Genomic DNA, 27,438 nt, shown 5'->3' on the forward strand with positions numbered 1-27,438 from the left:
GCTCTGTTTTTTTTAAATAATTATTTTCAATGTGTCAAGTAATTGTTTTTTTTTTCCTTATTTGTTTGGGTCTAATTGTGTTGCTGTCAAGGGGCTCTGTGTGGTTTGTTTGTGTTTGTGAACAGAGCCCCAGGGCCAGCTTGCTTAGGGGGCTCTTCGCCAGGTTCACCTCTCTGTAGGTGATGGCTTTGTTATGGAAGGTTTGGGAATTGCTTCCTTTTAGGTGGTTGTAGAATTTTAATGGCTCTTTTCTGGATTTTGATAATTAGCGGTATCTGCCTAATTGTGCTCTGCATGCTTTATTTGGTGTTTTACGTTGTACACTGGGGATATTTTTGCAGAATTCTGCATGCAGAGTCTCAGTTTGCTGTTTGTCCCATTGTTTTGAATTCTTGATTGGTGAGCGGACCCCAGACCTCACAACCATAAAGGTTCTATAACTGTTTCAAGTATTTTTAGCCATGTCCTAATTGGTATGTCAAATTTTGATGTTCCTTTTGATGCCATAGAACGCCCTTCTTGCCTTGTATCTCAAGATCGTTCACAGATTTGTGGAAGTTACCTGTGGCGCTGATGTTTAGGCTGAGGTATGTATAGTTTTTTTTGTGTGCTCTAGGGCAACGGTGTCTAGATGGAATTTGTATTTGTGGTCCTGGCAACTGGATTTTTTTTGCAACACCATTATTTTTGTCTTACTGAGATTTACTGTCAGGGCCCAGGACAGAAGCACCAGATCATCAGCAAACTGTACACAATTGATTTCAGATTCTAGTAGGGTGAGGCCAGGTGATGCAGACTGTTGTAGTGCCCTCAACAATTTGTTGATATATATGTTGAAGAGGGTGGGGCTTAAGCTGCATCCCTGTCTCACCCCACAGGCCTGTGGAAAGAAATGTGCCTGCTTTTAAAAGAAATTTAACCGCACACTTGTTGTTTGTGTACATGGATTTTATAATGTCGTCTGTTTTTCCCCCCAACACCACTTTCCATCAATTTGTATAGCAGACTCTCATGCCAAATTGAGTCAAAAGCTTTTTTGAAGTCAACAAAGCATGAGAAGACTATGTTTTGTTTGTCAGTTAGGGTGTGCAGGGTGAATACGTGGTCTGTCATACGTTAATTTGGTAAAAAGCCAATTTGACATATGCTCAGTACATTTTTTCACTAAGGTAATATACAAGTCTGCTGTTAATGATGATGCAGAGGATTTTCCCAAGGTTACATTTACATTTTAGTCATTTAGCAGACGCTCTTATCCAGAGCGACTTACAGTAGTGAATGCATACATTTAATGCATTTTTTTTTTGGTACTGGCCCCCCGTAGGAATCGAACCCATAACCTTGGCTTTGCACACACCATGCTGGCATTGCAAACACCATGCTCTACCAACTGGGGTCAAATTTGTCTCCACTTTAGTGGATTGGGGTTATCAGTCCTTGGTTCCAAATATTGGGGAAGATGCCAGATCTGAGGGTGATGTTAAGAGTTTAAGTATAGCCAATTGGTCTGTATATTTTATCATTTCATGTAGGATATCATCATCAACACCACAGGCCATTTTGGGTTGGAGGGTTTTTATTTTGTCCTGTATTTCATTCAATGTAATTGGAGAATCCAGTGGGTTCTGGTAGTCTTTTAATAGCTGATTCTAAGATTTGTAATTGATCATGTACATTTGAAGTTGGAAGTTTACGTACATTTAGGTTGGAGTCATTAAAACTCGATTTTCAACCACTCCACAAATTTCTTGTTAACAAACTATAGTTCAAGTCGGATAGGACATCTACTTTGTGCATGACACAAGTAATTTTTCCAACAATTGTTTACAGACAGATTATTTCACTTATAATTCACTGTATCACAATTCCAGTGGGTCAAAAGTTTACATCCACTAAGTTGACTGTGCCTTTAAACAGCTTGGAAAATTCCAGACAATTATGTCATGGATTTAGACGCTTCTGATAGGCTAATTGACATCATTTGACTCAATTGGAGGTGTACCTGTAGATGTATTTCAAGGCCTACCTTCAAACTCAGTGCCTCTTTGCTTGACATCATGGTAAAATCAAAAGAAATCAGGCAAGACCTCAGAAAAAAATTGTAGACCGCCACAAGTCTGGTTCATCCTTGGGAGCAATTTCCAAATGCCCGAAGGTATCACGTTCATCTGTACAAACAATAGTACGCGAGTATAAACACAATGGTACCACGCAGCCGTCATACCGCTCAGGAAGGAAACGCGTTCTGTCTCCTAGAGATGAACATACTTTGGTGCGAAAAGTGCAAATAAATCCCAGAACAACAGCAAAGGACGTAGTGAAGATGCTGGAGGAAACAGGTCCAAAAGTATCTATTTCCACAGTAAAACGAGTCCCATGTCGACATAACCTGAAATGCCGCTCAGCAAGGAAGAAGCCACTGCTCCAAAACCGCCATAAAAAAGCCAGACTACGGTTTGCAACTGCACATGGGGACAAAGAGCGTACTTTTTGGAGACATGTTCTCTAGTCTGATGAAACAAAAATAGAACTGTTTGGCTATAATGACCATAGTTATGTTTGGGGGGGGGGGGTGAGGCTTGCAAGCCGAAGAACACCATCCCAACTGTGAAGCACAGGGGTGGCAGCATCATGTTGGGGGGTGCTTTGCTGCAGGATGGACTGGTGCACTTCACAAAATAGATGGCATCATCAGGAAAGAAAATTATGTAGATATATTTAAGCAACATCTCAAGACATCAGTCAGGAAGTTAAAGCTTGGTCGCAAATGAGTCTTCCAAATGGACAATGACCCCAAGCATACTTCCAAAGTTGTGGCAAAATGGCTTAAGGACAAGAAAGTCAAGGTGTTGGAGTGGCCATCACAAAGCCCTGACCTCAATCCTATAGAAAATGTGTGGGCAGAACTGAAAAGGCGTGTGCGAGCAAGGAGGCCTGCAATCCTGACTCGGTTACACCAGCTCTGTCAGGAGGAAAATTCACCCAACTTATTGTGGGAAGCTTGTGGAAGGCTACCTGAAATGTTTGACCCAAGTTAAACAATTTAAAGACAATTCTACCAAATACTAATTGAGTGTATGTAAACTTCTGACCCACTGGGAATGTGATGAAAGAAATAAAAGCTGAAATAAATCATTCTTTCTACTATTATTCCAAAATGTCACATTCTTAAAATAAAGTGGTGATCCTAACTGACCTAAGACAGGGAATTTGTATTGGGGGGGTATAGGTAGCACAATGAGGACATTTTGAGATAATTTCCGTATTAATTTCTAGCCAGATGTAAAATGTTCCAGTTTTGACTAGTTTAATAGAGTGGGTTAGGTCTGCCCTGTAACAAATTAGCATAACCCCTGAGTTTCTTCCGTTTTACACCTGGTAGTTTGGTGGATGGGACTACCAGCTCTCTGTAACCTGGAGGGCAAATAGTGGGTCCGTCTCCTCTATACTATGTTTCTTGTAGGATGACAATGTCTGTATTTCCAATTTCTTTGAAGTCTGGGTTCCTGCTCTTTAGGCTAAAGGCAGATTACCTCAGACCTTGTATATTCCAGGAAGAGATCGTAAAAGCTTTGTCTTTCATAGTGTCTAGTGTTGATTTTGTGTGGTTTAGGCCCGGACCATCACTGTGTAGGTGTGAGCAGAGCATCTGATACATACCTCTTTGGTCGCAGGGTGGGACTTGGGCGGGTGTATTAGTGGCGGTTGGGCATGTTGCTCTGTTCACAGCTAGGGCATTGAGCTGCTGTCATGTTGAGGTCCTTACTGCGCCATGTGTTCCCAGAGTCGCCTCTTCACTGTTGGCGTTGAGACTGGTGTTTTGTGGGTACTATTTAATGAAGCTGCCAGCTGAGGACTTGTGAGGTGTCTGTTTCTCAAACTAGACACTAATGGACTTGTCCTCTTGCTCAGTTGTGCACCGGGGCCTCCCACTCCTCTTTCTATCTGGTTAGACACAGTTTGCGCTGTTCTGTGAAGGGAGTAGTACACAGCGTTGTACGAGATCTTCAGTTTCTTAGCAATTTCTCAAATGGAATAGCCTTCATTTCTCAGAACAAGAATAGACTGACGAGTTTCAGAAGAAAGGTCTTTGTTTCTGGCCATTTTGAGCCTGTAATTGAACCCACAAATGCTGATGCTCCAGATACTCAACTAGTCTAAAGGACAGTTTTTTTATTGCTTCTTTAACCTCTCTGGGCTAGGCGGGACGAATTCGTCCCACCTACGCAACAGCCAGTCTAATCCAGTGGCACGATTTTCAAATACCTTAAAAATCCTATTACTTCAATTTCTCAAACATATGACTATTTTACAGCTATTTAAAGACAAGACTCTCGTTAATCTAACCACACTGTCCGATTTCAAAAAGGCTTTACAACGAAAGCAAAACATTAGATTATGTCAGCAGAGTACCAAGCCAGAAATAATCAGACACCCATTTTTCAAGCTAGCATATAATGTCACAAAAACCCAGAAGACAGCTAAATGCAGCACTAACCTTTGATCTTCATCAGATGACAACCCTAGGACATTATGTTATACAATACATGCATGTTTTGTTCAATCAAGTTCATATTTATATCAAAAACCAGCTTTTTACATTAGCATGTGACGTTCAGAACTAGCATACCCCCGCAAACTTCCGGCGAATTCACTAACAATTTACTAAATTACTCACGATAAACGTTCACAAAAAGCATAACAATTATTTTAAGAATTATAGATACAGAACTCCTCTATGCACTCGATATGTCCGATTTTAAAATAGCTTTTTGGTGAAAGCACATTTTGCAATATTCTAAGTACATAGCCCAGCCATCACGGGCTAGCTATTTAGACACCCGGCAAGTTTAGCACTCACCAATATCAGATTTACTATTACAAAAGTTTGATTACCTTTTGTTGTCTTCGTCAGAATGCACTCCCAGGACTTCTACTTCAATAACAAATGTTGGTTTGGTCCAAAATAATCCATCGTTATATCCAAATAGCGGCGTTTTGTTCGTGCGTTCCAGACACTATCCGAATGGTAAATAAGGGTCGTGCGCATGGCGCAATTCGTGACAAAAATCTAAATTATCCATTACCGTACTTTGAAGCATGTCAACCGCTGTTTAAAATCCATTTTATGCCATTTTTCTCGTAAAAAAGCGATAATATTCCAACCGGGAATATCCTTTTAGGTAAACAGACAAAGGAAAGGAGAGCTTTCGGTCGACGCGGGCACGAGCTTGAGTCTCACAGTACTGTAACCAGCCACTACCCAAACGCGCTACTTTTTTTCAGCCAGAGCCTGCAAAGCCACGATTCAGCGTTTTGCCGCCTTTTGAGAGCCTATGGCAGCCGTAGGAAGTGTCACGTTATAGCTAAGATCCTCACTCTTCAATAAACAGAGACAAGAAGAACGACACCTTGTCAGACAGGCCACTTCCTGCATGAAATCTTCTCAGGTTTTTGCCTGCCATATGAGTTCTGTTACACTCACAGACACCATTCAAACAGTTTTAGAAACTTTAGGGTGTTTTCTATCCAAAGCCTATAATTATATGCATATTCTAGTTACTGGGCAGGAGTAGTAACCAGATTAAATCGGGTACGTTTTTTATCCAGCCGTGTCAATACTGCCCCCTAGCCCTAACAGGTTAATCAGAACAACAGTTTTCAGCTATGCTAGCATAATTGCAAAATGATTTTCTAATGATCAATTAGCCTTTTAAAATGACAAACTTGGATTAGCTAACAAAACGTGACATTGGAACACAGGAGTGAGGGTTGCTGATAATGGGCCTCTGTACACCTATGTAGATTTTCCATAAAGAATCTGCCGTTTCCACCTTCAATAGTCATTTACAACATTAACAATGTCTACACTGTATTTCTGACCAATTTGATGTTATTTTAATGGACAAAAAATGTGCTTTTCTTCCAAAACAAGGACATTTCTAAGTGACCCTGGTCTTGTGAACGGTAGTGTACATGTTTGTGTGGGTTTCTGCGTGTGTTGTAGGAACTCCAACGGCTGGAGACCATCCTGTCTTTGTGTTCAGAGCTGGGGCGATCGGAGCAGGACAGGGAGAAGGGTGTTGGTTCTAGTCCAGGTACCGGTGCCGGTCTAGCCGACATCCAAAAGATCAACCGGGAACTAGAGAAGCTCCAGGTCTCTGACGACAAAGAGCCAGTATCAGTCTTCTTCGACTTAACCGTTAACGGAAATTTTACCGGCTCGGAAAACGATTATTATGGTAACGACAAGGAGCGCCAGGTCAGACAGCGATGGAGCAGCGATCACCGTGACAACAGGGCGGAATCGCCCGTCGTCACTCTACAAAGCTCTGCCTCCTCGCCCACCCCGCATCTACCGAGGACCAATCAGGTGAGACTTCTTCACTTTCTCACACTCTCTTTCTCCCCTTTCAGCCAACCTATCTGTCTCTCTCTCTCTCTCTCTCTCTCTCTCTCTGACACACAGATATACGTAAGGTGCTACTGCTGTCCTTCCTCTGAGTAAAGCTTAATTAAGCCTTGTTAAATGATTGACAGGAGGCAAAGTGTTCATCACCTGGAAACCTGTTAACGAGACCTCAGGTCAGGCAGTCCTTACACAAGCTTAATAACAGTCTTTACGAAGCTTAATGTTGCTTCTCATAAGAGTTAAAGGAGAGAGGGATAAGAGTGGTAGAGAGATCCCCTCTCACCATAAAGTATTACAGAGGAAAACACACACCGGCCCTGGCCACGTCTCAACGCCTCCTTCTACATTGCTTAGTTCTGTTGTGGAAACTCCTCTGGAATCTGACTTACTCTACCATTTAGGATCCACATATTTTATCTACTCGCAAAAATGTCTTATCTTCTTAGACCCCCACAACAAGCTTTAGAGGTCAGGGTCGTTTGTTCTAGTGAATTGGTCTTCTATTTACCGTGTCAGAACCTGGAGGTGCTGGATACTGTATTTCAAGTTAGGTTTCTGTGCAGCTGTGAGAGTAGGTCACAGGAGATGTGTGTGTGGACAGCTAAATCCAACCAATGAAGCTATCACGTTAACACCTAGAACATGTCTATGACCACAGTGTTTTTTTTAGCCCTTGTTCTGGACGACCTGTAGTGGGTGCAGGCTTTTGTTCCTGCTCAGCACTAACACGCATTATTCAACTAATTATCAAGATCTAGATCAACTGAATCAGGTTTGTTCTGGGCTGGGAACAGACAACAGCATCACCAATATCTCTCCAGGACCAGTGAATAAAGAACTTAGCATAGATTCCATTGTGAGAGTGTGATGTCATCTTTAGGCGCTGGCAGAGGAGGGACGGCGGAGGAAGGAAGTGACCCGTGTGGAGGAGGAGAGGATCCAGGTGCTCAACAACATGGACAAGCTGGAACAGAAGATCAAAGAACTGGATAACCAGATGGACGAATCACTCAGAGAAGTAAGGAGGGATGGGGGAGGGAGGGACAGAGATATAGGGGGAGGGAGAGAGGAAAGGAGGGAGGGAGAGATGTAGAGAAAAAGTTGGGTAGAAAGACAAATACTTACTGCCTCTCCACCCAGGTAGAGGTGGACAGACTCACTCCCTCTCTCTCCACCCAGGTGGAGGTGGACAGACTCACTCCCTCTCTCTCCACCCAGGTGGAGGTGGACAGACTCACTCCCTCTCTCTCCACCCAGGTGGAGGTGGACAGACTCACTCCCTCTCTCTCCACCCAGGTGGAGGTGGACAGACTCACTCCCTCTCTCTCCATCCAGGTGGAGGTGGACAGACTCACTCCCTCTCTCTCCATCCAGGTGGAGGTGGACAGACTCACTCCCTCTCTCTCCATCCAGGTAGAGGTGGACAGACTCACTCCCTCTCTCTCCATCCAGGTGGAGGTGGACAGACTCACTCCCTCTCTCTCCATCCAGGTGGAGGTGGACAGACTCACTCCCTCTCTCTCCATCCAGGTGGAGGTGGACAGACTCACTCCCTCTCTCTCCATCCAGGTAGAGGTGGACAGACTCACTCCCTCCCTCTCTCTCCATCCAGGTAGAGGTGGACAGACTCACTCCCTCCCTCTCTCTCCATCCAGGTAGAGGTGGACAGACTCACTCCCTCCCTCTCTCTCCATCCAGGTGGAGGTGGACAGACTCACTCCCTCCCTCTCTCTCCATCCAGGTGGAGGTGGACAGACTCACTCCCTCCCTCTCTCTCCATCCAGGTAGAGGTGGACAGACTCACTCCCTCCCTCTCTCTCCATCCAGGTAGAGGTGGACAGACTCACTCCCTCCCTCTCTCTCCATCCAGGTAGAGGTGGACAGACTCACTCCCTCCCTCTCTCTCCATCCAGGTAGAGGTGGACAGACTCACTCCCTCCCTCTCTCTCCATCCAGGTAGAGGTGGACAGACTCACTCCCTCCCTCTCTCTCCATCCAGGTAGAGGTGGACAGACTCACTCCCTCCCTCTCTCTCCATCCAGGTAGAGGTGGACAGACTCACTCCCTCCCTCTCTCTCCATCCAGGTAGAGGTGGACAGACTCACTCCCTCCCTCTCTCTCTCCATCCAGGTAGAGGTGGACAGACTCACTCCCTCCCTCTCTCTCCATCCATCCAGGTAGAGGTGGACAGACTCACTCCCTCCCTCTCTCTCCATCCATCCAGGTAGAGGTGGACAGACTCACTCCCTCCCTCTCTCTCCATCCATCCAGGTAGAGGTGGACAGACTCACTCCCTCCCTCTCTCTCCATCCATCCAGGTAGAGGTGGACAGACTCACTCCCTCCCTCTCTCTCCATCCATCCAGGTAGAGGTGGACAGACTCACTCCCTCCCTCTCTCTCCATCCATCCAGGTAGAGGTGGACAGACTCACTCCCTCCCTCTCTCTCATCCATCCAGGTAGAGGTGGACAGACTCACTCCCTCCCTCTCTCTCATCCATCCAGGTAGAGGTGGACAGACTCACTCCCTCCCTCTCTCTCTCTCCATCCAGGTAGAGGTGGACAGACTCACTCCCTCCCTCTCTCTCCATCCATCCAGGTAGAGGTGGACAGACTCACTCCCTCCCTCTCTCTCCATCCATCCAGGTAGAGGTGGACAGACTCACTCCCTCCCTCTCTCTCCATCCATCCAGGTAGAGGTGGACAGACTCACTCCCTCCCTCTCTCTCATCCATCCAGGTAGAGGTGGACAGACTCACTCCCTCCCTCTCTCTCCATCCATCCAGGTAGAGGTGGACAGACTCACTCCCTCCCTCCTCTCTCCATCCATCCAGGTAGAGGTGGACAGACTCACTCCCTCCCTCTCTCTCATCCATCCAGGTAGAGGTGGACAGACTCACTCCCTCCCTCTCTCTCCATCCATCCAGGTAGAGGTGGACAGACTCACTCCCTCCCTCTCTCTCCATCCATCCAGGTAGAGGTGGACAGACTCACTCCCTCCCTCTCTCTCCATCCATCCAGGTAGAGGTGGACAGACTCACTCCCTCCCTCCCTCTCTCTCCATCCAGGTAGAGGTGGACAGACTCACTCCCTCCCTCCCTCTCTCATCCATCCAGGTAGAGGTGGACAGACTCACTCCCTCCCTCTCTCTCTCTCCATCCAGGTAGAGGTGGACAGACTCACTCCCTCCCTCTCTCTCTCTCATCCATCCAGGTAGAGGTGGACAGACTCACTCCCTCCCTCTCTCTCTCATCCATCCAGGTAGAGGTGGACAGACTCACTCCCTCCCCTCTCTCTCCATCCATCCAGGTAGAGGTGGACAGACTCACTCCCTCCCTCCCTCTCTCATCCATCCAGGTAGAGGTGGACAGACTCACTCCCTCCCTCTCTCTCTCTATCCATCCAGGTAGAGGTGGACAGACTCACTCCCTCCCTCTCTCTCTCTCCATCCATCCAGGTAGAGGTGGACAGACTCACTCCCTCCCTCTCTCTCTCCATCCATCCAGGTAGAGGTGGACAGACTCACTCCCTCCCCTCTCTCTCTCCATCCATCCAGGTAGAGGTGGACAGACTCACTCCCTCCCTCTCTCTCTCTCCATCCATCCAGGTAGAGGTGGACAGACTCACTCCCTCCCTCTCTCTCTCTCCATCCATCCAGGTAGAGGTGGACAGACTCACTCCCTCCCTCTCTCTCTCTCCATCCATCCAGGTAGAGGTGGACAGACTCACTCCCTCCCTCTCTCTCTCTCCATCCATCCAGGTAGAGGTGGACAGACTCACTCCCTCCCTCTCTCTCTCTCCATCCATCCAGGTAGAGGTGGACAGACTCACTCCCTCCCTCTCTCTCTCTATCCATCCAGGTAGAGGTGGACAGACTCACTCCCTCCCTCTCTCTCTCTCCATCCAGGTAGAGGTGGACAGACTCACTCCCTCCCTCTCTCTCCATCCATCCAGGTAGAGGTGGACAGACTCACTCCCTCCCTCCCTCTCTCTCCATCCAGGTAGAGGTGGACAGACTCACTCCCTCCCTCCCTCTCTCTCCATCCAGGTAGAGGTGGACAGACTCACTCCCTCCCTCCCTCTCTCTCCATCCAGGTAGAGGTGGACAGACTCACTCCCTCCCTCCCTCTCTCTCCATCCAGGTAGAGGTGGACAGACTCACTCCCTCCCTCTCTCTCCATCCAGGTGGAGGTGGACAGACTCACTCCCTCCCTCTCTCTCTCCATCCAGGTAGAGGTGGACAGACTCACTCCCTCCCTCTCTCTCCATCCAGGTAGAGGTGGACAGACTCACTCCCTCCCTCTCTCTCCATCCAGGTAGAGGTGGACAGACTCACTCCCTCCCTCTCTCTCCATCCAGGTGGAGGTGGACAGACTCACTCCCTCCCTCTCTCTCCATCCAGGTGGAGGTGGACAGACTCACTCTCTCTCTCCATCCAGGTGGAGGTGGACAGACTCACTCCCTCTCTCCATCCAGGTGGAGGTGGACAGACTCACTCCCTCTCTCCATCCAGGTGGAGGTGGACAGACTCACTCCCTCTCTCCATCCAGGTGGAGGTGGACAGACTCACTCCCTCTCTCCATCCAGGTGGAGGTGGACAGACTCACTCCCTCCCTCTCTCTCCATCCAGGTGGAGGTGGACAGACTCACTCCCTCCCTCTCTCTCCATCCAGGTGGAGGTGGAGGGTGCCCTGGTACAGGCGGAGCAGGAGGCGGAGCTAGCAGCTCTGCAGCAGGAGAGAGATGCTGTGGAGACACTCGACACCAAGATGGCCGACATGGAACAACAGGCACAGGACCAGAAGACTCAGGTGTGTGTCTGTAACACTGAGTCAACTGGGTTCACTAGGGGCAACTCAACATAAGGGAGGGAGAGAGAGAGAGAGACAATATGGGTGGGTGTGTACGTGCTGTTACATGAAGTTTGTAAGAGTTTGTGGTGTCATAAGCACTGTGTGCATGCAGTGGTGGAAAATGTACCCAATTGTCATTCTTGAGTAAAGCTACATTAATAGAAAAGTGAAAGTAACCCAGTAAAATACTACTTGAGTAAAACTCTAAAAGTATTTGGTTTTAAATATACAGTGAGGGGGGAAAAAGTATTTGATCCCCTGCTGATTTTGTACATTTGCCCACTGACAAAGAAATTATCAGTCTATAATTTTAATGGTAGGTTTATTTGAACAGTGAGAGACACAATAACAACAAAAAAATCCAGAAAAACACATGTCAAAAATGTTATAAATTGATTTGCATTTTAATGAGGGAAATAAGTATTTGACCCCCTCTCAATCAGAAAGATTTCTGGCTCCCAAGTGTCTTTTATACAGGTAACGAGCTGAGATTAGGAGCACACTCTTAAAGGGAGTGCTCCTAATCTCAGCTTGTTACCTGTATAAAAGACATCTGTCCACAGAAGCAATCAATCAATCAGATTCCAAACTCTCCACCATGGCCAAGACCAAAGAGCTCTCCAAGGATGTCAGGGACAAGATTGTAGACCTACACAAGGCTGGAATGGGCTACAAGACCATCGCCAAGCAGCTTGGTGAGAAGGTGACAACATTTGGTGCGATTATTCGCAAATGGAAGAAACTCAAAAGAACTGTCAATCTCCCTCGGCCTGGGGCTCCATGCAAGATCTCACCTCGTGGAGTTGCAATGATCATGAGAACGGTGAGGAATCAGCCCAGAACTACACGGGAGGATCTTGTCAATGATCTCAAGGCAGCTGGGACCATAGTCACCAAGAAAACAATTGGTAACACACTACGCCGTGAAGGACTGAAATCCTGCAGCGCCCGCAAGGTCCCCCTGCTCAAGAAAGCACATATACATGCCCATCTGAAGTTTGCCAATGAACATCTGAATGATTCAGAGGACAACTGGGTGAAAGTGTTGTGGTCAGATGAGACCAAAATGGAGCTCTTTGACATCAACTCAACTCGCCGTGTTTGGAGGAGGAGGAATGATGCCTATGACCCCAAGAACACCATCCCCACCATCAAACATGGAGGTGGAAACATTATTCTTTGGGGGTGTTTTTCTGCTAAGGGGACAGGACAACTTCACCACATAAAGGGACGATGGACGGGGCCATGTACCGTCAAATCTTGGGTGAGAACTTCCCTCCCTCAGCCAGGGCATTGAAAATGTGTATTCCAGCATGACAATGACCCAAAACACACGGCCAAGCCAACAAAGGAGTGGCTCAAGAAGAAGCACATTAAGGTCCTGGAGTGGCCTAGCCAGTCTCCAGACCTTAATCACATAGAAAATCTGTGGAGGGAGCTGAAGGTTCGAGTTGACAAACGTCAGCCTCGAAACCTTAATGACTTGGAGAAGATCTGCAAAGAGGAGTGGGACAAAAACCCTCCTGAGATGTGTGTAAACCTGGTGGCCAACTACAAGAAACGTCTGACCTCTGTGATTGCCAACAAGGGTTTTGCCACCAAGTACTAAGTCATGTTTTGCAGAAGGGTCAAATACTTATTTCCCTCATTAAAATGCAAATCAATTTATACAATTTTTGACATGTGTTTTTCTGGATTTGTTTGTTGTTATTCTGTCTCTCACTGTTCAAATAAAAATACCATTAAAATTATAGACTGATCATTTCTTTGTCAGTGGGCAAACGTACAAAATCAGCAGGGGATCAAATACTTTTTTCCCTCACTGTACTTAAGTATCAAAAGTAAATGTAATTGCTGAAATATACTTAAGTATAAATAATTTTAAATTCCTTACCAGACGGCACCATTTTCTATTTTTTTTTTTTTTTACAGATATCCAGGGGCAAGCTTCAATACTCAGACATAATTTACAAACGAAGCATGTGTTTAGTGAATCCGCCAGATCAGAGGCAGTAGGGATGACCAGGGATGTTCTCTCTTGTGTGTGAATTAGACCATTTTGCTATCCTGCTAAGCATTCAACATTTACGGGGGTACTTTTGGGTGTCAGGAAAAATGTATGGAGTAAAAAGTACATAATTTTCTTTAGGAATGTAGTGAAGTAACAGTAAACATTGTCAAATATAAATAGTAAAGTACAGATAACCCAAAAAACTACTTAGGTAGTACTTTAAAGTATTTTTACTTAAGTACTTTACACCACTGTGTGCATGATATGGAATGTGAGCCACATATTGTCAAGCTAAACACATACATACAGTACATTGATTGGCTTGTGACTAGATGACTTGGTATGTGTAAATCCCTGTCATGCTGTCTCCGGTCCAAATATACAGCTGTTAATTCACAACAGGGTAATGTGGTTTGGTGAGAAGAATGCCCCTCTCCCCACAGGTGTGATTACTACCTCTGAGGGTTTAGAGCTTGAGGTAGTCACCTCATACACGTTCTTGGGAGTATGGCTAGACGGTACACTGTCCTTCTCTCAGCACATATCAAAGCTGCAGGCTGAAGTTAAATCTAGACTTGGTTTCCTCTATCGTAATCACTCCTCTTTCACCCCAGCTGCCAAACTAACCCTGATTCAGATCATCCTACCCATGCTAGATTACGGAGGTGTAATTTATAGATCGGTAGGTAAGGGTGCTCTCGAGCGGCTAGATGTTCTTTACCATTCGGCAATCAGATTTGCCACCAATGCTCCTTACAGGGCACATCACTGCACTCTATACTCCTCTGTAAACTGGTCATCTCTGTATACCTGTCGCAAGACCCACTGGTTGATGCTTATTTATAAAACCATCTTAGGCCTCACTCCCCCTATCTGAGATATCTACTGCAGCCCTCATCCTCCACATACAACACCCGTTCTGCCAGTCACATTCTGTTAAATGTCCCCAAAGCACACACATCCCTGGGTCGCTTGTCTTTTCAGTTCGCTGCAGCTAGCTAGCGACTGGAACGAGCTGCAACAAACACTCAAACTGGACAGTTTTATCTCAATCTCTTCATTCAAAGACACAATCATGGACACTCTTACTGACAGTTGTGGCTGCTTTGCGTGATGTATTGTTGTCTCTACCTTCTTGCCCTTTGTGCTGTTGTCTGTGCCCAATAATGTTTGTACCATGTTTTGTGTTGCCACCATGTTGTGTTGCTACCATGCTGTGTTGTCTTAGATCTCTCTTTATGTAGTGTTGTCTCTCTTGTCGTGATGTGTGTTTTGTCCTATATTTATACGTAATTTATTTAAAAAATATATATTTTTTAATCCCAGGCCCCCGTCCCCGCAGGAGGTCTTTTTCCTTTCGGTAGTCTGTCATTGTAAATAAGAATTTGTTCTTAACTGACTTGCCTAGTTAAATAAAGGTTAAATAAATAAAAAGGCTATAGTGTACTTCTCCCATGAACACTATATCCTGCTCTCTCCCTCTCTGTCCTGTGTGTTTGTACCTAGGCGTATGCACATGCTTGTCATTCATCCGTGGTTGTGTGTGTGTTCTTGTTGTCTATGTGTGTGCTTGTCGTTCGTCTGTGTGTGTTGTGTTTCCTCCACTGTGTGTGTGTGTGTGTGTGTGTGTCTACAGACTGAGAGGACTAGGGTAGAGCAGCTGTCTCAGGGTGGGTGTCTCTACAGACTGAGAGGACTAGGGTAGAGCGGCTGTCTCAGGGTGGGTGTCTCTACAGACTGAGAGGACTAGGGTAGAGCGGCTGTCTCAGGGTGGGTGTCTCTACAGACTGAGAGGACTAGGGTAGAGCGGCTGTCTCAGGGTGGGTGTCTACAGACTGAGAGGACTAGGGTAGAGCGGCTGTCTCAGGGTGGGTGTCTCTACAGACTGAGAGGACTAGGGTAGAGCGGCTGTCTCAGGGTGGGTGTCTCTACAGACTGAGAGGACTAGGGTAGAGCGGCTGTCTCAGGGTGGGTGTCTCTACAGACTGAGAGGACTAGGGTAGAGCGGCTGTCTCAGGGTGGGTGTCTCTACAGACTGAGAGGACTAGGGTAGAGCAGCTGTCTCAGGGTGGGTGTCTACAGACTGAGAGGACTAGGGTAGAGCAGCTGTCTCAGGGTGGGTGTCTCTACAGACTGAGAGGACTAGGGTAGAGCGGCTGTCTCAGGGTGGGTGTCTACAGACTGAGAGGACTAGGGTAGAGCGGCTGTCTCAGGGTGGGTGTCTACAGACTGAGAGGACTAGGGTAGAGCGGCTGTCTCAGGGTGGGTGTCTCTACAGACTGAGAGGACTAGGGTAGAGCGGCTGTCTCAGGGTGGGTGTCTCTACAGACTGAGAGGACTAGGGTAGAGCGGCTGTCTCAGGGTGGGTGTCTCTACAGACTGAGAGGACTAGGGTAGAGCGGCTGTCTCAGGGTGGGTGTCTCTACAGACTGAGAGGACTAGGGTAGAGCGGTTGTCTCAGGGTGGGTGTCTCTACAGACTGAGAGGACTAGGGTAGAGCAGCTGTCTCAGGGTGGGTGTCTCTACAGACTGAGAGGACTAGGGTAGAGCGGCTGTCTCAGGGTGGGTGTTCTACAGACTGAGAGGACTAGGGTAGAGCGGCTGTCTCAGGGTGGGTGTCTACAGACTGAGAGGACTAGGGTAGAGCGGCTGTCTCAGGGTGGGTGTTCTACAGACTGAGAGGACTAGGGTAGAGCGGCTGTCTCAGGGTGGGTGTCTCTACAGACTGAGAGGACTAGGGTAGAGCGGCTGTCTCAGGGTGGGTGTCTCTACAGACTGAGAGGACTAGGGTAGAGCGGCTGTCTCAGGGTGGGTGTCTCTACAGACTGAGAGGACTAGGGTAGAGCGGCTGTCTCAGGGTGGGTGTCTCTACAGACTGAGAGGACTAGGGTAGAGCGGTTGTCTCAGGGTGGGTGTCTCTACAGACTGAGAGGACTAGGGTAGAGCGGCTGTCTCAGGGTATGTGTGAGCTGGTTCAGTTTCTCACACACTTCCTGCTAAAATAAATGACTTCCGGTGACACACACACACACACACACACACCTGCTACTACCTCTTCACCCCTCCTTCTCCTCTAGCTCCTCCTCCTCTCATTTGCCTACAGGACTATCTCTACTTGTCTTCCTCATCCTCCTCCTCCTTCCTCTTCCTCCTCCATTTCCTCCTCTTCTCCTGTCAGTTTCAGGATGGGTCACATCATGTCCTTCAGCTCCACAGACTCTCAGCCTGCTGATGGGTAGTAGCTGGTATTTGATAGGCTGAGGAAACATGGTTTATAGCATGTTGGGCGAGAGCATGCCTTGATTTGGTTGTGTGTGTGACTGAATACTCTCTCCCTCATGCACAAAATAGGGAGTAAACTGTGTACACATAGGGACAGCCAATATGTTACAACACAATCTGACAAAGTGTGTGTGTGTCTCAGGACTCTGAGGTGCTGGAGGCTGAGACAAAGTGTTTTAAGGACCTGGGTTTTCAGCAGATGGAGAGAGGGAGTCATCATGATGAGGAGAAGGAGACAAACACACAACACCTTCTCAGAGAGATCACTGACTACCAACTCAGCACTGTCACACGCAAGGTACGGTGGGTTTGTCTTAGAGTATGTGTGTGTTGAACTTTGTGTGTGTGTTAAACTGTGTGTGTTCCCAGGGGAGGCTGGTGACCCTGAAGAAGCAGGCGGACCTGATTACCCAGCAGGCTCAGCGAGAGAAGGATAGCTTTCTGAAGGAGAGGACCAACCTGCAGATGATGCTGCAGAGGGTATGAACGCATGGTGTGTGTGTGTACATTTGTGTGTGTTTAAAATGCAAGTAGGACTGAAATCAAAGTCTCTCTGTCTCTCTGTCTCTCTGTCTCTCTCTCTCTCTCTCTCTCTCTCTCTCTCTCTCTCTCTCTCTCTCTCTCAGGAGAAAGAGAACCATGCATCTCTGGAGAGGAAGTATGCTGACCTCACAGGTGGGCGGCACTTCCCTCTCAGTCCTATCAGTCTCAAGGAGGTATGTTTGACTGTTGCCTAGCAACCGTCTCCATTCCCGCCGATTCTCCCCCTCGCCTTACTGTCTCCTCTCTTTCCTCCTTCTCCTGTCACTTAGGATATGGCGTTGCTGGCTGATGTGTGTCGGTCTCCTAGCGACCAGTCCCGTGACCACGCCTCTTCCTCTCTTTCTTCTCTTATCCTTCCTGCTGGTCCTCTCATCCCTCCTTTCCTCTCTTGCCATAAAGAGTGCTAAGGTACCATGTCCTGCCTCCATCCTTGCCATTTTAAAGCTGAGATCCACGATAGGTGAAACAGGGCCACTGGCCAACCCAGGGCATTTGTTTTTGTTTTGAGGAAATGGGCAGCCAGCTTCGCGGTAAAAATAAATTGTATCTGCTATTCTATCCATTGAAATGATGTGCATGTCAGAGGGAAAGTTCTGGTATATCATGAGGTTTTAAGAAGCACTTTGTAGAGGCCATTTCAGAAACACTTCCTCCTTCTCGTCTTTCATTTATACGGTGATAATAACACATTGCACTGGTAACAAACAGGCCTGTTCCTATTGTTTATGTTTAGCATTCAATGTCAATGTGAAACTAATGGAAGATGTTTAACCTGCATAACAGTACAGCTCTGCCTTCACTAACAAAACTAACAACAAGTTTGAACATGGCTGAATCTCTCTCTCTCAATTTCTCTTTTTTTTCTCTTTCAATCTCCACCTCCTCACCTCTGTCTATCACCACTTTGTCCCCCTCTCATCTTCCCCTCTACCCTCTCATTCTCCCCCCCCGTTTCCATGATGGTGTTTTCCAGGGCTATGTCACAGTCAGTGAGATCAATGAACTTTACTCTCAGCAGGGGGGGAACCCTAGTCCCACCCCTGTTCTGGCCAATCCCTCTCCTGATCCTGAGCATATCCCCTCCCTTGATGACATCACCCAAAAACCAGAGGATGATGAGGTGTGTGTGTGTGTGTGTTTGAGCGATGGTAGTTTGGAGGTGGATGACACTATTGCCTTTCTATTCATCTTGATTTATATTTTGTTCGCTGTAGGGCTGTCCCCGACAACAACAACAAAAAAGTTGTATGTTCTTGCGACCAATCGATTGGTCGAAATGTTTAAACGTGCACTTTTCAATATACAGTACCAGTGAAAAATTTGACACACCTACTCATTCCAGGATTTGTCTTTATTTTTACTATTCTCTACATTGTAGAATAATAGTGAAGACATCAAAACTATGAAATAACACATATGGAATCATGTAGTAACCAGAAAAGTGTTCTTCAAAGATTCTTCAAATTAACCACCCTTTGCTTTGATGACAGCTTTGCACGCTCTTGGCATTTTCTCAACCAGCTTCATGAGGTAGTCACCGGGAATGCATTTCAATTAACAGGTGTGCCTTGTTAAAAGATCATTTGTAGAATTTCCTTCCTTAATGTGATTGAGCCAATCAGATGTGATGTGACAAGGTAGGGTTGGTATACAGAAGATAGCCCTATTTGGTAAAAGACCAAGTCCATATTATGGCAAGAACAGCTCAAATAAGCAAAGAGAAATGACAGTCCATCACTACTTTAAGACATGATGGTCAGTCAATCTGGAAAATTTCAAGAACTTTGAGCATTTCTTCAAGTGCAGTCGCAAAAACCATCATGCGCTATGATGAAACTCGCTCTCATGTGGACCGCCACAGGAAAGGAAGACCCAGAGTTACCTCTGCTGCAGAGGATAAGTTCATTAAAATAACTGCACCTCAGATTGCAGCCCAAATAAATGCTTCACAGAGTTCAAGTAACAGACACATCTCAACATCAACTGTTCAGAGGAGACTACGTGAATCAGGCCGTCATGGTCGAATTGCTGCAAAGAAACCACTACTAAAGGACACCAGTAAGAAGAAGAGACATGCTTGGGCCAAGAAACACGAGCAATGGACATTAGACCGGTGGAAATCTGTCCTTTGGTCTGATGAGTCCAAATTGGAGATTTTTGGTTCCAACCGCCGTGTCTTTGTGAGACGCAGAGTAGGTGAAATCATGATCTCTGCATGTGTGGTTCCCACCGTGAAGCATGGAGGAGGAGGTGTGATGGTGCTTTGCTGGTGACACTGTCTGTGATTTATTTAGAATTCAAGGCACACTTAACTAGCATGGCTACCACAGCATTCTGCAGCGATATGCCATCCCATCTGGTTTGCGCTTAGTGGGACTATCATTTGTTTTTCAACAGGACAATGACCAAGAAGGAGAGTGTTGGAGTGTTGCATCCGCATTGTTCTCAACACCAATATGCTGGTTAACTTACCTATTATGCACATAGCAACATGGTCTAGGAAAAGACACCAATTCAACAGCACACTGATGTGTTTCAGAACCGCGGACAGTGACCGCTATCAAACGTGGGAGAAGGAACATTTGTTATATAATAATATGATTTTAATTAGTGTTGAACCATTGTCCTGAACCATATAGAATTTCAGTAGCACTAGTCTCTTAGAGTGATGGACTGTTCCATCCCCTCTGCCTCCACAATGGATCAGTCCACTCAGATAGGAGCCAATCAGACAGGTGTCTTGTACACCGTGATATTTATTTGTTTTTGTAACTGCTCGACTAAGGAAATCTCTGTCGACCAACAGGTTATGGACCAAACATTTGACTAGTCGACTAAATCGGGTCAGCCCTAGTGCTCTTTCTCTGATGGTGTTCCTCTCATCCTCTTTAAGCTCTGTCGCCCCTCCTCTCCTGTTGACTGGCCTTCTTCCTCGCCCTGCCGTCCCCCTCTCACCAAAACCCCCTCTGTTCATTGGCCGGAGGACATGGCGACCTATCGTGACCCCTCCCCTCCCTGACTCTCCTCCTCCTCTACCTGTAAATAATCACTGCCACAACAGGCAGGTAAAGGGTGTGTGTGTGTGTGTGTGTGTGTGTGTTGTGATTCTGAATATTGTATGTGCATGTTCAGCACTTCCGTTCGCTGGAGGAGAGGAAGAGGTTAGTGAAAGAAGGCGGGGCCCACCTGAGTGACACGTTACCCAGGAAGAAGACCACTGTCACCCCTCAGTTCAGCTGTGTTACACTGGGACACAGCATGTTTAACAAGGTACACCACACACACACACACACACACACACACAGTCTGTCACCCCTCAGTTCAGCTGTGTTACACTGGGACACAGCATGTTTAACAAGGTACACACACACACACACCATCCCCTTTAATCTCCCTCTCGCTGGTCTTCCACAGTCCCAGCAGCCCCCGGTGCAGAGTTGTAGCTGTGTCAGTATTCTACCAAGGGCCATGTCTGTCTCCAGCAACACAGATACACGCCGTCTGCACAAGGGTGAGGACACACACACACACAGTCTGTCACACCACCGGTGATCCTCTGGACTAGATACTGTACAGTAACACAGTTTACATTATAAGGCTTCAACACATAGGATGGATCCTCAGATTGTATGTCTGATGGGTGGATAGGAGCATGATTCTTTTTATTTGTTTGTGGAGTTAGTTGAGGAGAGGTAGAAGATGCTTTCTGCTGTTGTGAAGCATCCATTTATACAGTAGGTCCCAGTACCCAATGAATTTGTGTGTGTTGAGATTGAAGCCTGTCCTGTGGGCCAGGTGTCTCTGGCCCTCTTGCCTTATGGTATCAGGGTTCCTGCGGAGGTGTGTGTGTGTGTGTGTGTGTGTGTGTGTGTGTGCGCGCCTATGTGTCGACTCGCCATCTCTCGTGTGTGTGTGTGTGTGTGTGTGTGTGTGTGTGTGTGTTTCCTGTACCCAACTCTAGAACTGTGGGGTGTGTTATTTTCATAGTGACAGTCAGGGTGGAGGTCCACTGGTGTGTTATTCCTGTCAGGGTGGAGGTCCACTGGAGTGTTATTCCTGTTATAGTGACAGTCAGGGTGGAGGTCCACTGGTGTGTTATTCCTGTCATAGTGACAGTCAGGGTGGAGGTCCACTGGTGTGTTTTTCCTGTCATAGTGACAGTCAGGGTGGAGGTCCACTGGAGTGTTATTCCTGTCATAGTGACAGTCAGGGTGGAGGTCCACTGGTGTGTTATTCCTGTCATAGTGACAGTCTGGGGGGAGGTCCACTGGTGTGTTATTCCTGTCATAGTGACAGTCTGGGGGGAGGTCCACTGGTGTGTGTGGTCTGTGATTTTCTCCGGTTGGACTTGTTCACCTGCTGTGTTTTGTGGCCCATGAAATTGTGGCTTTATTTTTTTGGACCATATAGTAGGAAGTTTACATACACCGTAGCCAAATACATTTAAACTCTGTTTTTCACAATTCCTGACATTTAATCCTAGTAAAAATTCCCTGTCTTAGGTGTGTTAGGATCACCACTTTATTTTAAGAATGTGAAATGTCAGAATAATAGTGTAGAGAGTGATTTATTTCAGCTTTTATTTCTTTCATCACATTCCCAGTGGGTCAGAAGTTTACACATACATTACATACATCAATTAGAATTTGGTAGCATTGCCTTTAAATTCTTTAACTTGGGTCAAATATTTCGGGTAGCCTTCCACAAGCTTCCCACAATAAGTTGGGTGAATTTTGGCTCATTCCTCCTGACAGAGCTTGTGTAACTGAGTCAGGTTTGTAGGCCTCCTTGCTTACACACGCTTTTTCAGTTCTGCCTACAAATTTTCTATAGGATTGAGGTCTTGAGATATTGCTTCAATATATTCACATTATTTTCCTACCTCATGATGCCATATATTTTGTGAAGTGCACCAGTCCCTCCTGCAGCAAAGCACCCCCACACCATGACGCTGCCACCCCTGTGCTTCACAGTTGGGATGGGGTTCTTCGGCTTGCAAGCCCTTTTTCCTCCAAACATAACCATGGTCATTATTGCCAAACAGTTATATTTTTGTTTCATCAGACCAGAGGACATTTCTCCAAAAAGTACGATCTTTGTCCCCATGTGCAGTTGCAAACCGTAGTCTGGCTTTTTTATGGCAGTTTTGGAGCAGTGGCTTCTTCCTTGTTGAGCAGCCTTTCAGGTTATGTCGATATAGGACTCGTTTTACTGTGGATATACACTGCTCAAAAAAATAAAGGGAACCCTAAAATAACACATCCTAGATCTGAATGAATGAAATAATCTTATGAAATACTTTTTTCTTTACATAGTTGAATGTGCTGACAACAAAATCACACAAAAATAATCAATGGAAATCCAATTTATCAACCCATGGAGGTCTGGATTTGGAGTCACACTCAAAATTAAAGTGAAAAACCACACTACAGTCTCATCCAACTTTGATGTAATGTCCTTAAAACAAGTCAAAATGAGGCTCAGTAGTGTGTGTGTGGCCTCCACGTGCCTGTATGACATCCCTACAACGCCTGGGCATGGTCCTGATGAGGTGGCGGATGGTCTCCTGAGGGATCTCCTCCCAGACCTGGACTAAAGCATCCGCCAACTCCTGGACAGTCTGTGGTGCAACGTGGCTTTGGTGGATGGAGCGAGACATGATGTCCCAGATGTGCTCAATTGGATTCAGGTCTGGGGAACGGGCGGGCCAGTCCATAGCATCAATGCCTTCCTCTTGCAGGAACTGCTGACACACTCCAGCCACATGAGGTCTAGCATTGTCTTGTATTAGGAGGAACCCAGGGCCAACCGCACCAGCATATGGTCTCACAAGGGGTCTGAGGATCTCATCTCGGTACCTAATGGCAGTCAGGCTACCTCTGGCGAGCACATGGAGGGCTGTGCGGCCCCACAAAGAAATGCCACCCCACACCATGACTGACCCACCGCCAAACCGGTCATGCTGGAGGATGTTGCAGGCAGCAGAAAGTTCTCCACGGCGTCTCCAGACTCTGTCACGTCTGTCACATGTGCTCAGTGTGAACCTGCTTTCATCTGTGAAGAGCACACGGTGCCAGTGGCGAATTTGCCAATCTTGGTGTTCTCTGGCAAATGCCAAATGTCCTGCACGGTGTTGGACTGTAAGCACAACCCCCACCTGTGGACGTCGGGCCCTCATACCACTCTCATGGAGTCTGTTTCTGACCGTTTTGCAGACACATGCACATTTGTGGCCTGCTGGAGGTCATTTTGCAGGGCTCTGGCAGTGCTCCTCCTGCTCCTCCTTGCACAAAGGCGGAGGTAGCGGTCCTGCTGCTGGGTTGTTGCCCTCCTACGGCCTCCTCCACGTGTCCTGATGTCCTGGCCTGTCTCCTGGTAGCGCCTCCATGCTCTGGACACTACGCTGACAGATACAGCAAACCTTCTTGCCACAGCTCGCATTGATGTGCCATCCTGGATGAGCTGCACTACCTGAGCCACTTGTGTGGGTTGTAGACTCCGTCTCATGCTACCACTAGAGTGAAAGCACCGCCAGCATTCAAAAGTGACCAAAACATCAGCCAGGAAGCATAGGAACTGAGAAGTGGTCTGTGGTCACCACCTGCAGAACCACTCCTTTATTGGGGGTGTCTTGCTTATTGCCTATAATTTCCACCTGTTGTCTATTCCATTTGCACAACAGCATGTGAAATGTATTGTCAATCAGTGTTGCTTCCTAAGTGGACAGTTTGATTTCACAGAAGTGTGATTGACTTGGAGTTACATTGTGTTGTTTAAGTGTTCCCTTTATTTTTTTGAGCAGTGTAGATACTTTTGTATCTGTTTCCTCCAGCATCTTCACAAGATCCTTTGCTGTTGTTCTGGGATTGATTTGCACTTTTCACAACAAAGTAAGTTAATCTCTAGGAGACAGAAAACGTCTCCTTCCTGAGCGGTATGACGGCTGCGTACGTAGTCCAATGGTGTTTATACTTGTGTACTATTGTTTGTACAGATGAACGTGGTACCTTCAGGCGTTCGGAAATTGCTCCCAAGATGAACCAGACTTGTGGAGGTCTACAATCTTTTTCTGAGGTCTTGGCTGATTTTATTTTGATTTTCCCATGATGTCAAGCAAAGAGGCACTGAGTTTGAAGACAGGCCTTGAAATACATCCACAGGTACACCTCCAATTGACTCAAATGGTATCAATTAGCCCATCAGAAGCTTCTAAAGCCATGACATCATTTTCTGGAATTTTCCAAGCTGTTTAAAGGCACAGTCAACTTAGTGTATGTAAACTTCTGACCCACTGGAATTGTGATACAGTGAAAAATAAGTGAAATAATCTGTCTGTAAACAATTGTTCGAAAAATGACTTGTCATGCACAAAGTAGATGTCCTAACCGACTTGCCAAAACTATAGTTTGTTAACATGAAATTTGTGGAGTGGTTGAAAATCGAGTTTTACTTGACTCCAACCTAAGTGTACGTAAACTTTGACTTTGTTATGAGGAACTTTCGGTTGTGTTTTTTTTTTTTTAACCGGTTTAACCGTGGCTGGTCTGTGTGATCAGAGGGAGGTGCAGCGGTCTGTAGCGTCCAGTCAGACTGTGGCCCCTGAGACGGGGAGCGGTCATGGAGAACAGGGCTCAGCGCATGGAGGGTCAAACACAGATAACTGATTTTTACACATGAATTAACATAGGTAATAAACGCTGTACCTATGGAGATCTCTCTCTTTCTCTCACTATACTGTCCGTCTCTCACTTTCTCACCCTGGGTGGTCTTGTTGTGGTCCAGGTCAGGCCACCCGGTCCAACCTGTACCTGGACAGTGACAACGGCCAGGCCTACGACACCATGAGCATGGACAGCTTGGACTCCATGGACACCAGCATCTCTGTCTGCTCACCTGACAATGTCTCCTGGTAGGTGTGTGTGTGTGTGTGTGTGTGTGTGTGTGTGTGTGTGTGTGTGTGTGTGTGTGTGTGAGACAGAGAGGGAGGATACATAAAGACATTTTATTTAAAGTGTCCATCTTCACCGTTAAGTGAATGGTGAAAAAAAATAACCATTCTTCACATTAGCAGTCCCTGTCCAATCGTTGTCTGTTGAAGCCTATAGGACTGAGGAAGGGGAGAGAGAGACTAACACATGGTCATATTAACAGTATTTTACTTTACATCTAGCCTACTTTTGGTCAGCTACACTGAACAAAAATATAAATGCAACATGTAAAGTGTTGGTCCCATGTTTCATGACTTGAAATAAAAGATCCCCGATATTTTCCATACTCACAAAAAGCTTATTTCTCTCAAGTTTTGTGCACAAATTTGTTTACATCCCTGTTAGTGAGTATTTCTCCTTTGACAAGATAATCCATCAGGTGTGGCATATCAAGAAGCTGTTTAAACGGCCTGGTCATTACACAGGTGCACCTTGTGCTGGGGACAAAAAGGTCACCCTAAAATGTGCAGATTTATCACACAACACAATGCCACAGATGTCTCATTGGGATGTTGACTGCAGGAATGTCCACCAGAGCTGTTGCCAGAGAATCTAATGTTCATTTCTCTCTCATAAGATAATTTGTCAGTAGATGTAACTGGTCTCAGAACCGCAGACCACATGTATGGCGTCGTGTGGGCCAGCAGTTTGCTGATGTCACCTCTGGTTATGGTATGGGCAGGCATAAGCTACGGACAATGAACACAATTGACTTTTTAATCAATTTGAATCCACAGAAATACTCTGAGATCTTGAGGACTATTGTGAGGCCCATTTTGTTTTTGAGGTATCTGTGACCATCAGATGCATATCTATATTATCAATCATGTGAAATCCATAGATTAGGGCCTATTTTACTAATTTCTTCATATGAACAGTAAGTCAGTGAAACCTTTTGAAATTGTTGCATGCTGCATTTCTATTTTATTCAGTATAATAGCCTAACAACTGATCAAGCAACAAATGTAAGATCTATATGAAGTCAGTTTATCATTTCATATCATGTGGAACATTGAGTGCTGGAGCTTTTCGGGAATATGAATGTATTGTGAGACTGTGCGTGTTTGTATTAGGGCTAATGTAAAAAGTGTGTATGTAAGCCGACCCATAGCTCTCCCACCATACAGGCCCCCTTCTCGGGAGGATTGGGAGGTTACAAGTGGGGATAGCCAGCTAGTGGAGGTAGATTTGGGGTTCAGACCCCCTTTGTAAAATCATGTGTTCTGCATGTAGAGCCCTCTCTCTAACTCTAACTCTCTCTCTCTCGCTCTGTCTGTGTGTGTATTTGTATATATTATGGATCCCCATTTAGTTCCTGCCAAAGCAGCAGCTACTCTTCCTGGGGTCCAGCAAAATTAAGGCAGTTTATACCATTTTTCAAAACATTACAATATATTCACAGATTTCACAACACATTAAGTGTGTTCCCTCAGGCCCCTACTCTACTACCACATATCTACAACACACAATCCATGTGTACCTGTGTGTTTCTAGTGCGTATGTTGTCATGTGTTTGTATGCATGTGTCTGTGTCTATGTTTGTGTTGCTTCACAGTCCCCGCTGTTCCATAAAGTGTATTTTATCTGTTTTTTTAAATCTAATTGTATTGCTTGCATCAGTTACCTGATGTGGAATAGAGTTCCGTGTAGTCATGGCTCTATGTAGTACTGTGTGCCTCCCATAGTCTGTTCTGGACTTGGGGACTGTGAAGAGACCTCTGGTAGCATGTCTTGTGGGGTATACATGGGTGTCTGAGCAGTGCACCAGTACTTCAGACAGACAGCTCGGTGCATTCAACATGTCAATACCTCTCATAAATACAAGCGGTGATAAAGTCAATCTCTCCTCCACTTTGAACCAAGAGAGATTGACATGCATATTATTGTTAGCTCTCTGTGTACATCTAAGGGCCAGCCGTGCTGCCCTGTTCTGAACCAATTTTCCTAAGTCCCTCTTTGTGGCACCTGACCACACAACTGAACAGTAGTCCAGGTGTGATAAAACTAGAGCCTGTAGGACCTGCCTTGTTGATAGTGTTGTTAAGAAGGCAGAGCAACGCTTTATTATGGACAGACTTCTCCCCATTTTAGCTACTGTTGTATCAATATGTTTTGACCATGACAGTTTTACAATCCAGGGTTAATCCAAGCAGTTTAGTCTCCTCAATGTATTATGGTAGAGCTTAAGGAGAGAGGGATGGAGGGAAGCGGTGTAGTTAGTGAATGTACTGAAGGATTATCGTAGAGATTAGGGAGGGATGAGGGAATGAAGGAGTATGGGAGAGATTATGGAGAGAGGGATGGAGGGAATGAAGGAGTATGGGAGAGATTATGGAGAGAGGGATGAGGG

The 27,438-nt window shown here is 46.3% G+C and overlaps 1 protein-coding gene across 4 annotated transcripts in view; it reads left to right on the forward strand.

The window, feature by feature from the left end:
* The window catches only part of LOC106590600 (pleckstrin homology-like domain family B member 2), a 61,470-nt gene that overhangs the window by 26,944 nt on the left and 7,088 nt on the right, over positions 1-27,438 (forward strand). The window contains exons 5-14 of one of the 4 annotated variants that reach the window (XM_045710807.1): positions 6,008-6,373; positions 7,293-7,430; positions 11,085-11,222; positions 16,754-16,855; positions 16,927-17,037; positions 17,184-17,273; positions 18,074-18,220; positions 20,233-20,370; positions 20,515-20,611; positions 24,883-25,009. In XM_045710807.1, the coding sequence (XP_045566763.1) occupies positions 6,008-6,373; positions 7,293-7,430; positions 11,085-11,222; positions 16,754-16,855; positions 16,927-17,037; positions 17,184-17,273; positions 18,074-18,220; positions 20,233-20,370; positions 20,515-20,611; positions 24,883-25,009 (1,454 nt within the window). Of the gene's footprint in view, positions 1-6,007; positions 6,374-7,292; positions 7,431-11,084; positions 11,223-16,699; positions 16,856-16,926; positions 17,038-17,183; positions 17,274-18,073; positions 18,221-20,232; positions 20,371-20,514; positions 20,612-24,882; positions 25,010-27,438 lie in introns of all 4 variants that reach the window. The other 3 variants (XM_045710808.1, XM_045710806.1, XM_045710809.1) reach the window with 3 other exon arrangements.

This window comes from Salmo salar, chromosome ssa29 (genome assembly GCF_905237065.1).
Source record: "Salmo salar chromosome ssa29, Ssal_v3.1, whole genome shotgun sequence".
NCBI classification, from domain to species: Eukaryota; Metazoa; Chordata; class Actinopteri; order Salmoniformes; family Salmonidae; genus Salmo; species Salmo salar.